Below are 14,719 nucleotides of genomic sequence, written 5' to 3' on the forward strand. Positions count from 1 at the left end.
TTTGTGGAAGATTAAGAGAAAAGAATATAGTGACCGAGAGAAAAAGACAGCAGCATACAATGTTCTAATTGAAAAATTGTGGGCAGTTGACGCCTCGGCAAACAGAGAAACAGTAATAAAAAAAAAAATTCGTTGCGAACTGTTTACCGAAAAAAGTCATCCAAAGTTCAGAAATCTAGAAGATCTGGTGTAGGAGTACATCAAGTATACCAGCCAACGTTATAGTATTTTGATCTGCTTGGCTTTCTTAGTGATCAAGAAACGCCAAGACCAAGCAGGAGTACAATTGAAGGTGAAATTGGAGTGTCAATATGCGAGGAAATGGAACACGAGGTAATGTAAAACAATATATTTCACATACGTTTATCAAAGGTTTATTTAAAATAATATATTTGTGTGCAAACATAATAGAAAATTAACTGCTGTTATAAAAAGAAACATGAATATACTTGTCCATGTTTTAGGTTCGCCCTGCAACTCTCGCAGTAAATCTACGTGAGAAAACTGCTTTCGCATTAGCAGCCACTGTCTACACTGTTTGGACCACTTCCTCTGTTTCCTGTGGTTGGTTTGAATGTTTCTTGCAACACAAGTTGTGAACACAGACCACAACAGAACTTCCTCCATTTCTATATTTCAAAATAACTTAATTAAATTTTTGACGTGTACGGGGAGCGTAGTCGCTTGCCACTGATATTTCTTTTCTATGCCGACAGATGGCGGGCGAGTAGTAGATTGGGGTTTGCGTCGTGTGAACATACCACATTTGCAGCGATCTTTTGCATGTACAGACATCTGCGCCGATAGATCGTTGGGTGTGGACTGGGATTTATCTTCATTGCTCGGTGAGTTGGTATGTCTCTGAATTCTGTAGGGTAGGTCAAAACCAAGTCGAAAGGTAGGTGTTGTCGCAAAGCAATTGGTTAAACGTTTTATGAGGTTTGTTATTTCGTCGATAACGTGGAAATTTGTAATAATTTAATTCCATTGCATAATTCGTTGAAATATGGCGGATCCTAGAGTAAAAGTTATTAAGATCAAGACAGGTGTCGTGAAACGTCTGACGAAGGAAAAGGTGGTATATGAACAAGAAGCAGAGAAACAGAAAGAGAGAGTCCAGAAACTCAAAGAAGAAGGTAAAGCATGTTTGTATTTAAACATTTTTTTCAAATGACTCCATTTACAGCTAATGTCAGCTGGGTTGTGCGCAGGATCTTTACGGAATCGAGTCTCACATGATACTTTGACGTAACCTTGTCCTTATCTTAAGAAATATCGGTGTTTGTCCGAATGTATTGTTCTTCTGCCATAAAATATCCAATTTGTTACTAATTGTTACAGTAACTGTTTTTTTTCGGTATTGGGTTCTAATTTACAGTACTATATAATAGTACGTCGTGTTGCCGGCCGCGGTGGTCTAGCGGTTCTAGGCGCTCAGTCCGGAACCGCGCGACTGCTAAGGTCGCAGGTTCGAATCCTGCCTCGGGCATGGATGTGTGTGATGTCCTTAGGTTAGGTTTAAGTAGTTCTAAGTTCTAGGGGACTGATGACCACAGATGTTAAGTCCCATAGTGCTCAGAGCCATTTTTGAGTACGTCGTGTTGGGAAAATTTTGATTTGTGAAGGATAAGTTCATTACTGTAACAAAATGTATAACTAAATCCATTGTCATATATTGCCCAAAATTTGAATTGCGTAGTGCCCCTTAGGCGCTTCATAAAATTTGTAGCATTTATTAGGTAACAATAGTGAAATCATTAGCCAATTTACTGAAAAAGAGCGTAATCTAATACGTAGGAATTATTTCTACAGATATCACTAGTGCACAATTGCGAAAGTTTTCGAAAGCCAGACCACTTTTTTTAACTGTTTCGTTTGGTGATGACTCAAATAGAAAATATGTGAACCTTTCGTATACCATAAAGTTGCTTATGAGAAAGTGTCAGTGTATTAAGTGCCCCACATTCGAATGTACGCTAATGGCTGCAGTATTTTTGCAGACACTGGTACTTCTTGCTCTTATGCGTGTTCGAAAAATGTGCAGTGTTGTTGTGTTTAACAGTGTCAAATTTTAGCCACGTTCCCAATCCCTCCTCAATGATGCATCATTTCTGTTCATAGATTGGAGCAAGAGAAGGATATACACTCCCCAAGAGAACTAAATGTATTAAATATTGTTCCTTACACCAACCTTCATTTCAATGATTGTTTTCTACTACTGTATTGCCCCCTTTTCTTCACATAAATTCATAATGTATACTTGCTTACAAGATTGTTACTGACTTCCAAGACATTTTAAAGTCTCGCTAGTTGTATTGACATTTTGCCGTTTCTAACAGTCCTCTTGTTACTAATATGTTGATCAGTTCGTTTGTGGACAATGTGAGTAACAGGCAGTTTAGAAAGATTAATTTATTAATAACAACTGTCAAAATTGTGCAAGACTCTTAGTTCAAAATTGCTTACCCTATATTCAAATTTTACACAATCAGTTTGTCATATCATACCAATAAATTAATTTTTATGTGCATCCTTCACATATCTTTAACATCATGTAGATTGTAAAAACATGGAAAGTAATTTTAACTAAAGTATTAAGGTCCTGTAGTAAGTAACTGTCAGATTGTAGAATACATTTTCAAAGCCTATCCAGTACAACTTGCGTTTCAGGGGTATGAGCTCTAGCATCCAGGAACACAATATGAAAGAAGTCATTACGACATACTCTAGTGTGTTAATTGTATAGATTTTTGCAGTGGCTCTTTAAGGAAGAAAGTACCAACAGGTCATTCCATGTCAAGTTATCTAGAGGCCATGTCACCCATTATCTACTAGTGAACTGAGATTTTATGTACTGCTTTTGTATCTAATATCATGAACTTTTGCAAATTTTTATTGCTTTAGCAAAAGTGGCAAAAAGCAAGAGTTCAGAGTACTTGACGGCTGAACACAAGTTTTGTCTCAAGTACAGATAGTGTTGAGGATCAGTGGACAAAGTTCAAAATCATCGTACAATACGCATTAGATGAGTATGTGTCGAGCAAGATCGTAAGAGGTGGAAAAGAGCCATCGTGGTACAACAACAGAGTTGGAACACTGCTGCAGGCACAAAGGGAATTTCACAGCAAACATACACATAGCCAAAGCCTTGCAGACAAACAAAAATTACGCGAAGTGAAATATAGTGTGAGGAGGGCTATGCGAGAGGTGTTCAGTGAATTCGAAAGTGAAGTTCTATGCACTAACTGGGCAGAAAATCCTAAGAAATTTTGGTCTTACATCAAAGCGGTAGGTGGATCAAAACAAAAGGTCACAGACACTCTGTGACCAAAATGGTACTGCAACAGAGGATGACAGACTAAAGGCCGAAATACTAAATGTCTTTTTCCAAAGCTGTTTCACAGAGGAAGACTGCACTGTAGTTCCTTCTCTAGATTGTCTCACAGATGACAAAATGGTAGATATCGAAATAGACGACAGAGGGATAGAGAAACAATTAAAATCCCTCAAAAGAGGAAAGGCCGCTGGACCTGATGGGATACCAGTTCGATTTTACACAGAGTAAGCGAAGGAACTTGCCCCCCCCTTCTTGCAGCAGTGTACCGTAGGTCTCTAGAAGAGCGTAGCATTCCAAAGGATTGGAAAAGTGCACAGGTAATCCCCGTTTTCAAGAAGGGATGTCGAACAGATGTGCAGGACTATAGACCTATATCTCTAACGTCAGTAAGTTGTAGAATTTTGGAACACCTATTGTGTTAGAGTATAATGACTTTTCTGGAGACTAGAAATCTACTCTGTAGGGATCAGCATGGATTTCAAGAAAGACGATCGTGTGAAACCCAGCTCGCGCTATTCGTTCACGAGACTCAGAGGGCCATAGACACGGGTTCCCAGGTAGATGCCATGTTTCTTGACTTCCTCAAGGCGTTTGATACAGTTCCCCCCAGTCCTTTAATGAAGAAAGTAAGAGCATATGGTCTATCAGACCAATTGTATGATTGGATTGAAGAGTTCCTAGATAACAGAACACAGCATGTCATTCTCAATGGGGAGAAGTCTTCCGAAGTAAGAGTGATTTCAGGTGTGCCGCAGGGGAGTATCATAGGACCATTGCTATTCACAGTATACATAAATGACCTTGTGGATGACATCGGAAGTTCACTGAGGCTTTTTGTGGATGATGCTGTAGTATATCGAGAGGTTGTAACAATGGAAAATTGTACTGAAATGCAGGAGTGTCTGCAACGAATTGACGTATGGTGCAGGGAATGGCAGTTGAATCTCAATGTAGACAAGTGTAATGTGCTGCGAATACATAGAAAGAAAGATCTTTTATCATTTAGCTACAATATAGGTAACTGGAAGCAGTTAATTCCATAAATTATCTGGGAGTAGGCATTAGGAGTGATTTAAAATGGAACGATCATATAAAGTTGATCGTCGGTAAAGCAGAAGCCAGACTGAGATTCATTGGAAGAATCCTAAGGAAATGCAATCCGAAGACAAAGGAAGTAGGTTACAGTACACTTGTTCGCCCACTGCTTGAATATTGCTCACCAGTGTGGGATCCGTGCCAGATAGGGTTGGTAGAAGAGATAGAGAAGATCCAACAGAGAGCAGTGCGCTTAGTTACAGGATCATTTAGTAATCGCGAAAGCATTAGAGAGATGATAGATAAACTCCAGTAGAAGACTTTGCAGGAGAGACGCTTAGTAGCTCGGTACTGGCTTTTGTTGAAGTTTCAAGAACATACCTTCACCGAGGAGTCAAGCAGTATATTGCTCCCTCCTACGTATATCTCGCGAAGAGACCATGAGGATAAAATCGGATAGATTAGAGCCCACACAGAGGCATACCGACAATCTTTCTTTCCACGAACAATACGAGACTGGAATAGAAGGGAGAACCGATAGATGTACTAAAAGTACCCTCCGCCACACACTGTCAGGTGGTTTGGGGAGTATGGATGTAGATGTAGATATACATTGTGTTGATAGCAATTGCTGAAAGTTTAATTCAATGTGTTACTTCAGGGCAAACTGTAAATATTTGAAAATTGGCTGCAGTATTTAAACAAAAAATGGTATGCTGACAGTTTTTTCCCCTGAATATCCTTTTGGATGTGTGGTTTCTGAAAACATGGTGGAATTGTCCAATATATCCTGGAGAGAAATAAAATTACTACCCAAGAGACGTCAACATAAGTACACAAGACAGTATCCAAATTGATCAAAAATTGCGGTATATGAAACAAAATTACAAATTATGAAATAGAGCGCAACTTGTACATTACGTGACATATGAACACTTTCTTACTTTTGCCATAACCAAATTAACTCAATGTAAAAGTTCATAGCATTTTGTTTATAATATTTAAGCATTTTGTCAAAAGCCAGTATTGTCAGCACTGCACAAAATGCTGGTGCTGCACTCTACATTCAAATTGATTTGGAACTACACGTGATGACACTGATACTTAGATCATTATTATTTATTTTTTTATTTTATGAGAACCACTTTTCTTCCAATTTTGCACTCTTTGCTCCGAGAATAAGTAAGGCCTGTTGCTGTGGTGATATCAACTTCACACAGAATGTGAGAGAAACAAACATCATTATCAGGCCAATAGAAGGATGGGGATGGTCCACGAAGATGCATGAACCGTACTGTAACATCTTCACAATTCACCTTCTCAACAATTCCCAAATACCAAGAAGAGTCATATGCACATGCAACATAGATGGGCTGCACAGTGCATTCTGGCATTAATGACGGAAGTGCGTTTGAGAAATCGTGCATGATACTAAAATCCATATCGCAGCTCAGCCTTTTTGCTCCAGTGTTGGTTGGTGATATTTGTACAATGTGATGTATAGATAGTGTTCCAGAAGTTGTTTTTGCACTTGTGAAGTGCTGAGAAAAATGTCCTACTTGTACCATTTAATTTTTTGAAAAAAGAGAAATGAAATGCCTTGCAGGTTATTTATTTATTTAGCGATCTGTGGAAATTTTACAATGTATGGATGTTGTCAGGTTGTGTACATTCATATATTTATACAGTTTGTTGTTACATGTAGTTAAACATTGTGACATATAAGTTATTTACAATCATTTTTTGCTCCTTATCAGGCTGGCCACAGTGGCCGAGCGGTTCAAGACGCTTCAGTCCGGAACCACGTGGCTGCTACGGTCGCAGGTTCAAATCCTGCCTCAGGCATGGATATGTGTGATGTCCTTAGGTTGGTTAGGTTTAAGTAGTTCTATGTCTAGGGGACTGATGACCTCAGATGTTAAGTCCCATAGTGCTTAGAGCCATTTGAGAAGGAATTCACTTATAGTGTAAAAGCAGTGTTCCTGCAAAAACAATTTAAGATTTTTCCTAAACAGTACATGTTGTGTGTTTCTTTCATTTTCTGTGGCAGTTTATTATACAGTTTTGCACCTTCATACAAGAAACCATTTTGAGTCGTATATTTATTATTCCTGTCTAGGTGAAGACAGTGACTTGTTCTTATACTATAGTTATGAACGCTGCCATTTGTGCTATGTTTTTCTTAATGTCCACTATGGTTTGGAATATAAATTCACAAGGAACAGTTAGAATTTCTAAGATTTTGAGAAGTTCTCTGCAGCTTACTGTTCTCTTTTGCATTTTAAATACTGTTTGTAAATTCTGAGCACTGTTTCCCCAAAAATAATACCATAACTGATTACTGAATGAACATCACTAAAGTATACAGTTCTCAAACATTCATTACTGCATCCGGATGCAAGGACTGTTAAGTGCATAAAATATTGTGGAGACGTTTTTCAGGAGCTTCATAGGATGTTCATTCCACTTCATTTGGCTGTCAATGTGCAACCCTATGAATTTCATCTATGGAGATGTTATCTAGTTTTAAATTGAAGGGACCCTGTTTTCTGTTCATTCTAAAGCATATTGTATTTGTTTTCTTTATGTTGACAGTTACTTCGTTTTCCTGCGACCATTTGTGAACATCTTTCAGCACTTCAGTAGAATTTTCCAGCATTTGTGCTGGTGCCTTACTGGTGATTACTATGTTGCTGTCATCAGCAAACATATCTTCTCTCCATGGCTCATATGTCGTGGGAAATAATTTATATAGCCTACACCAGAAACAATACTGGGCCCAGTACACTTCCTTGAGGGACCCCTATATTGATATATTGTGGATCAGATATATGTTTCTCAATGTACTTCGATCCATTGGAGACGTGTAATCTCTACTGACTGTACTGTTTTTTAGATATGAACGAAACCATTTGAGAACCACTCCCCTTACTCCTAGTGTCTCTACCTTATGTGACTGAATTCAAATACCTGTGAAGCTATAAGTATTTGATCCTCATAAACTCTTTGCAAACTTGTTTTTGTGACAAGTCTTTTTAACAGTGCCACCAATACCATCACAGGGAGATTTGCCATGGCTGGTAGAAAAAAAGGGATTAACGGAAACGTCAGATTCCACCCATCTACTTTGACCAATGACGTCACCAATATGGCGGAAACAGCCATTCACAACTACTCCCATACCGCGACTATGACGTCATTACGTAAACATGACAACAAACACAAAAATATTTCAAAAAACCATCAAACACACATTCCTACTAAAATATAATGAAACTAACGGAACAAGTGGGGGAAATTAGGGGTTTTTGGGTTGGCACAAAATAAAAATATGCACACGCCACTAAACCAAATGACAAAAACGATAAAATAAAATGACCACAACCTTCCCAAAAACAACTGAAAGCAATATTCACTGGAATCGAACACTTCCCTTGACCTATATAGGTCAACAGAAGCTACCAATACCAAGCTATAAATCTCAGAACTTTCACCATCACCACCACACTTAATACTACCATTACAAAAACACCTAGAAAATCAAAATTGGAATCTTAACACTTCCCTTGACCTGTTATCCTCCATCTCCACATATAGCTGTCCCTGGTCGAAGACTCTGGAACTTTAGTCTCATTTCTTCACTACACACTGAACACGGCTTCATCCAAAAATCCGAATAGTTGGAGAAATTTTATTAGAGATAATGCATTGCCCCCAATCATCGCCGACAACCGAAAACTGTTGGCCTTGTCAGTCATATCCATACCTACCAAAGACATAAACAAAGCAATTTACCAAAATTCACACACAACGATCAGAAAAAACTGCAGTAACGTCAACATAACAAAACCAAAATCGTTAACTCGCTGAAAAATATTCCGCTGAAAGCACAGTCACTACTGATACCACACATGTGCAATGCTACCACGCAAATGAACCCCCATACGCCACATAACACGCTACCCATCAACACACCACCAGAGAGAACCACCAACTGCAACAATACACCACCTATAAACATGCCACACATGCAAACTATACAAAAAATCACCTAACCCACAACACATGAACACACCACCAGAGAGCACCACCGATCACATCAAAACATCTACAAACACGCCATTCTCACAAACTAAGTTCCACGCCATCGTGACGTCACACACAGCAACAGCCTTACGTCACAGGTCAAAGTCGACGGGTGGAATCAGACGCTTCCATTGACCCAGGCCAGCTGCACTTTGTTGAAGTTGTGTTCATGGTAGTAGATATTTTTGAAATTCTTACAATTTTTGTATTGTGCAGCACAACCATCAGTGAAATTTCAACATATGCAAGATGAATTTCTGGAAATCCATACTTTAAAAAAAATTCAGTACAGTCTTCTGAGTCTGGTATGCCAAGGCAACATCTTGTTCTAGATCATCAGAAACAATACAAATACTTTTTGCATGCAGCTATTTGTCCTTTTCATAATATATATGGACAATGTGAAGAGTGCAGCTGCCATTGTTCCAATGCTTCCACTGTACTTCATCTTGAACAACAAAATTGAGATTTTCACTGAAATCCATAAAAATTAACACTGATTCTGTATAAAGTGTTTCATTCTTAATTTTTAGACAATCAGATTGTGATTGAGAAGTGTGGAGGAAGTTTTTTTCAATTTTCTTAATTAATGTGTCACAGAATTCTGATAGAGAAGTGATTTGAACACTTAGTCATTCTGTCAGTTGATACCCATTGACTGTACTGAATCGCCTCATCAGGATCATAGTCTTCTATTTCATTTTCTAGGTAGAATTGAAGCAATGAACAGGTGGGACATTTTTCACACAGGCTAAGCATATAGGCTTGGTTATTTATATCACGTGTTATTGTGTTGGTTAGATCTTTGTATGTTTCTTTAATAGACACACAATGAATTTAGAAACAATTTAACGTTTTGGTGCTACATGCATACACATATGGTATGTGTTCCTAATGATCCTGCAAGTATACGCTGTTTCGGTTGAAGAGAAGCAAATTTTGAGAATCCTACTTTGTCTTCAGGATACTTTCTTTTATAGAGAGAATACAGTTTGGTTTAATTACTTAACACCAGATGCTTTTATTCATAGCTATTTTCGCTGGTGCTCACTTTCTTTTTTCCTGGGCATAATTCTTGTATTTTCGTCATCCAAATAAAAACTCTTTACTTTTGCACCCTATCATCTTCCCTCTTTTTCTGCTCAGCCATTGATAAAATACTCTTCTCCATTAAAAGAGCTCTTTCCTGTCGTACCAAATATTCAAAAACGTGAAATTTGGAACTGACTCTCTGTCAAGACCAAGTTAGCAGCACAAGAGTAAGAATTGAAATTTTTCATGATTATTTACATATTCAGTTTTCTGTTTGATTTTGTCAGTGGTATCATCATGATAATTTCCCTTTTCTTCCAGTTCTGTTAAATCACTGTTGGGGATAGTGCTTGCATCAGCAGCCAGCTCAACTTGATATGTATGTGAAATTTTTAGTTTTCAGAGCCCCAGCTGCTGATGACAATTTTTGCTTGGCTGCTGCATATGGACCATGCCGAACAACTGAATGCAGCTAGTATTGAGCACAGATTTTTCAGGTGTCTGCACCTTCACATTACTGTCATATATATGGTCTAGTAATGAGTCTTCACTTGCTTGGTTTTCATTAATAAGTTTGATACAGATTGGGCAAATTTTCTCCCTGGGAACAACACTAAAGCCTCTCATTTCGAAGCTCTTTGCCTTTTCCAAACTAATTTCACGCAATCCAGATGAAACGGATCATTTATGACACTTGAAGGGATCACAGCAAATTTTCTTATACATAGAGAATCTGCACAGGTTTGTGTTTCTCTCTCTCTCTCTCTCTCTCTCTCTCACACTCACACACACACACACACACACACACACACACACACACACACATATGAAACACTTAAATCACAGTATGAATGACTGTTGCTTTGCCATAATAAAAGTTCTTGTTCTTCACTGGTCAGTTCATTCTCACAAGCCAGGGCATTATCACATATATCTTGCAGATACTGTCCAAGACAACACTGCCTGCTGATACTTTCCATACTGCTTCAGTCGTAAAACCAATATTTGTCATAAATAACTCTAAAGATGGTTAGTGTAACCTACAAAGTAATTAAATAATGAAAAATCATTCTATCCCATTGTTTCATTACAAAGGTATTTCACATTATTATTGTAACATTAGGGGATTTACTTTTGTTTTGGAATGAATAGTTAAAAACTACAACAGTTGAATTTTCAACCAATGATTGACTCTGGGTACAACTCAGTACAAGAGCTCAGAACTGCATGCTCAGTGAACACGACTCAAACCAAAGGAACTGGGTGATGCAGTACAAATAGTGGCAATAAAACAGAGTTCTCATAAATGATTTGTTCCTAGGGAAACCGTGTGTAGCCAACTTCAGCAATTTAGTGGTGACATGGTAGTCATGAATTATCAACTTCAATATTTCTTTTACAATAACATTGTTTTTCACACTTCCCATTATTTCTACAAACACAATTATTTTTGAGCGACATAATGGAATATTTATAATAATATTGTAAATTTTTCAAAGGTATCTATGAGGGGCGATACCTTAAAAATTATAATGTCCATGTATGGATTTTGTTTAAAAGAAATTTACAATTTTTTTCTGAGTTTTAGATGGATATTCACTACAAGAAGCATGACTATAAAAAATATAAACCTTCCTCTTTAACTAAAAAAAAATTCAAGCTTCCATTGCAAAAACTATTGGTACAATTGCATTTTTAAATTATAAAGGAGCTCGTCTATGAAAGCCTGAATTCCTGAATCTATACAACTTCATTTTATCATAAGTGAAAATGATATTGACCTACAACATTCACATTTTGGAAGTGTGAATATATCTAGATAAACTTCCACTTCCTAAAATTTCAAGGATTTGCTTGAAGGTGGGTGTTATTTCCTGAAATTTCTGGATGATTTGACATGGAATGACCCCAACCATATCTGTTCCATATGACAACTGCCAAAAGTTTCTCATTTTGAATTCATCTTTTAACACATCTGTTGTGGTTGCTAAACAAGAACTATCACTCCAATGTGTGCACTGGGGCTTGAAGTGAGGGCCTAGAATTTCATTAATGTTAGCAATGTACATATGTTCGCAATGACTCCATTCAGATGTAACTTCAAAAGTAAAAGTTTGCATGCATCTTTTTCATCTGTAAACATGTTGAGATACAATCTTTCAGACAGATCTGGAACATAGCCTGAAGCTGTATTACATAATGCAAAAATCTTTGATGAGTGAGGATGATCTAGCTTATATTCTTCTATGATGCAGAAAATGAGTTTAATTAGTAATAATACGTAATAGGCAGCAGTTGTTTGAAGATACTGTTAGTGCGACTCGCTGTTTGTTTGATTAATTAAGCTGTAGGTGTCACTTCGCAATCAGTCGTGTTCGCAGGTTTCTTTCTGCTTCAGCTTCTAAGTTTTACAGTGTTTGTATGCCTTATTTGGGCTTCTAGTCCATATCTAAGAGTGTCTAATTCTCACAGTTATAATACCATTAAAATAAGGAAGAATTAAGAACACCATCTCAGGTTTCATTATCATTACTCTAACATGCAGTTTACATAGTCTTAAGGCATCGTCTTCAAATGCTAAATCGTGTCAGTTGATGGCACAACTTCAGTGTATGACAAAGGTATTGGTGCAACGCTTCACATGTTACCAGTTGACATGATGCAGAATTTGAAGAAGCTGCCATTGGGCAGTGAAACATTACTGAAGTATGCTGACATTATTGTAACGTGAGCTAGGTCTTAGAGCTGTCTGTTGCTGTTGTCCTTGCAGATCATGCCGCATTTGAGACACTGGAATGGGTCTAGGCTATTTGACTGGAACAATTATAATTATTGGGTCTTCCTTTGGGCTCTCCTTGTGTTTCTTTATGCAACTACTAAAAAAGAGGTCCATTATTGAATACATCCGATTTTCTAAGTAAGATCTGTTCCTCTGCTGTACTCCAGGTGTTAGTTATAAACTAGCACTAAGCTGAGAGATTGTAATTGTTCAATTTGTAACTGTACAGTAGATGAAACGCTATGGAAATGAACATAGAATTTCAAGCTATTGTGAACCCTCACATTTTTTGGACTTACATAATAATTTATTTTTCTTTTATCGGATTATTCCATAAGTGTAACTGGTAAAATGCTATTCAGATTTAATACATTTTGTACTTTATTGACCGGTCTTCTAAAACAGTGAGTGAAATTGGATTGTAAGTAATGCAACGGACGCCCGAAGAAGGTATCTCGGTTAGAAAGTTTTTATTATGTATTGTTGTGGAAATCTCTTTTTTCACCACACTCAATTCAACTTTATCTTGCTTGTGTTTATCATCTCAGAATGAAGGAATCTGTATACAAGTCTATAACCCTTTTCCCTATTACATTCTGAAATTTCATCAGTGTAAGTGTGTGTGTGTTTGTGGTGTGTGTGTGTGTGTGTGTGTGTGTGTGTGTGTGTGTGTGTGTGTGTGTGTTTGTGTGTGTGTGTGTGTGTGTGTGTGTGTGTGTGTGTGTGTGTGTGTGTTTGTTTTTGTTTGTTTGTTTGTGTTTGTGTGTTTGTTTGTTTGTTTGTGTGTGTGTTTGTTTGTGTGTGTTTGTTTGTTTGTTTGTGTGTGTTTGTTTGTTTGTTTGTGTGTGTTTGTTTGTGTGTTTGTTTGTGTGTGTTTGTTTGTTTGTGTGTGTGTGTGTGTGTGTGTGTGTGTGTGTGTGTGTGTGTGTGTGTGTGTGTTTTTGTTTGTTTGTTTGTGTGTGTGTTTGTTTGTTTGTGGTTTTCCCCCCAAAATCTGTTTGATTTAATGTGTACTTACTTCGGCATAAATTATTTCTTTACAGAAAAAGATGAACATATTATACGGAAACAAGAAGAAGTATTGCAAGAGTCTATGATGATGGTTCCAGATTGCCAGCGACGCTTATGGAAGGCTTATGAGGAACTCAAGGGAATAATTGACAATGAATCAGACATGGCTGAAAATGAAGATTATATGGCAGCTGTGAAGGCTTTGGAAGATGCGAAACCTCAGCTGCCAACAATAATGGCAAACATGTCTTAAAACTTTATTGAACTAATTGTATTTTAAAAGACAGTTTTAATGACATTCCGTGCTTCATATTACAAGTGACAGCACTAATAATTTGCATTTAACATAAGTTTAATATTTTGTGTACTTCGGAGGACTTAAAGGAAAAGGTATAGGTATCAAGACTGACAGTGCAAAAAATGGCAAACAACCTAGCATCTCAGTCACAGTGCATTACAGATAGTGACAAATTTGCATTGTGGCATCCTCCCCCACATGGAGTAACTCCTCCAGCCTCAGTGCCATCCTGCTTCAATGTACCACCTCCCCCTTTTTCAAAGCCTCCTCCAACGTCCATACACAGACTACCACCACTACCACCACCACCACCACCACCACCTCCTCCCCCTCCCCCACCTGCCCTTCCTCCTCCTCCTCCTCCTCTTCAATTCTGCACATATCCCCCTTTTGTTGCTCCTGCGCAGCAAATTTTCAACTTGCCAAATAATGGAAACAACACTGCTCACATCCACACAGTCCAGGATACTCAGCAGAGTTCGTGTTTCCAAGTTCAAACTTCATCTTGGATTTCTTCTCAGGATAATTTAGGTGTGCAGTTTGATGATGAAAGTCAAGATGAAAAGTGGGTGAGACAGTTCCTGTTTCAGAGAAGACAGCCTCTTCAGCAAAGACCAGCTCAAAGGAAACTGAAGGTCAGTAAAGAAATAAGAATGACTACTTAAATTTCGTCTTTTGATAACTTTTGTACTTAAAAAGGCAGAAGATTTTGATATTGACAACTGTTCTCCAGTAGTACAGAGATTGTAGTGGAAGTTGCTCTCATAGGTTACCTATATCACTTCAAGTTTCTTTTGAGTGGACTGAACCTAGCAATAGTAGATGTCGACTTTGACCTGAGATGTAATGTTGTGGTGTATGACCTCATATGTGCATTGATAGAATACTAAAAAAAATTTAAGTTGCTTCTAGGCTGCTTTTTTTAAAAATAGTTTGTAGTGATGGATTGATCTATAGCTGAGACGAAGTTCTATGTAAAGATGGGAGAAGATAGGTTGTGAGTTGTTCAACAATTTAATATCATGAGAATAACAATAGTTAATGTTCTCAAACTTGGCATAAAACCATGGAAAAGGTAGATTGTTCATCACCACACAGAGAGGTGCTGAGTCGCAGACAGCCACAGTGAAAATGACAGCTA

General features: G+C 37.7%; 2 protein-coding genes across 3 annotated transcripts in view; both read left to right on the forward strand.

Annotated features, from left to right (window-relative positions):
• The first annotated feature begins 855 nt into the window (after positions 1–855).
• On the forward strand, positions 856–13,672 carry LOC124621985 (tubulin-specific chaperone A). The gene is made up of 2 exons (XM_047147525.1): positions 856–1,136; positions 13,313–13,672. Exons 1-2 carry the CDS (start codon positions 1,007–1,009, stop codon positions 13,531–13,533), a joined length of 351 nt encoding a protein of 116 aa, XP_047003481.1. The 5' UTR covers positions 856–1,006; the 3' UTR covers positions 13,534–13,672.
• The window catches only part of LOC124621984 (programmed cell death protein 7-like), a 51,959-nt gene continuing 50,794 nt past the window's right edge, over positions 13,555–14,719 (forward strand). For both annotated transcript variants that reach the window (XM_047147523.1, XM_047147524.1), the window contains exon 1: positions 13,555–14,213. In XM_047147523.1, coding sequence (XP_047003479.1) covers positions 13,701–14,213 — 513 coding nt within the window. In that variant the 5' untranslated portion in view covers positions 13,555–13,700. The remainder of the gene's footprint in view (positions 14,214–14,719) is intronic.

This window comes from Schistocerca americana, chromosome 7 (genome assembly GCF_021461395.2).
Source record: "Schistocerca americana isolate TAMUIC-IGC-003095 chromosome 7, iqSchAmer2.1, whole genome shotgun sequence".
In the NCBI taxonomy this organism is placed as follows: domain Eukaryota; kingdom Metazoa; phylum Arthropoda; class Insecta; order Orthoptera; family Acrididae; genus Schistocerca; species Schistocerca americana.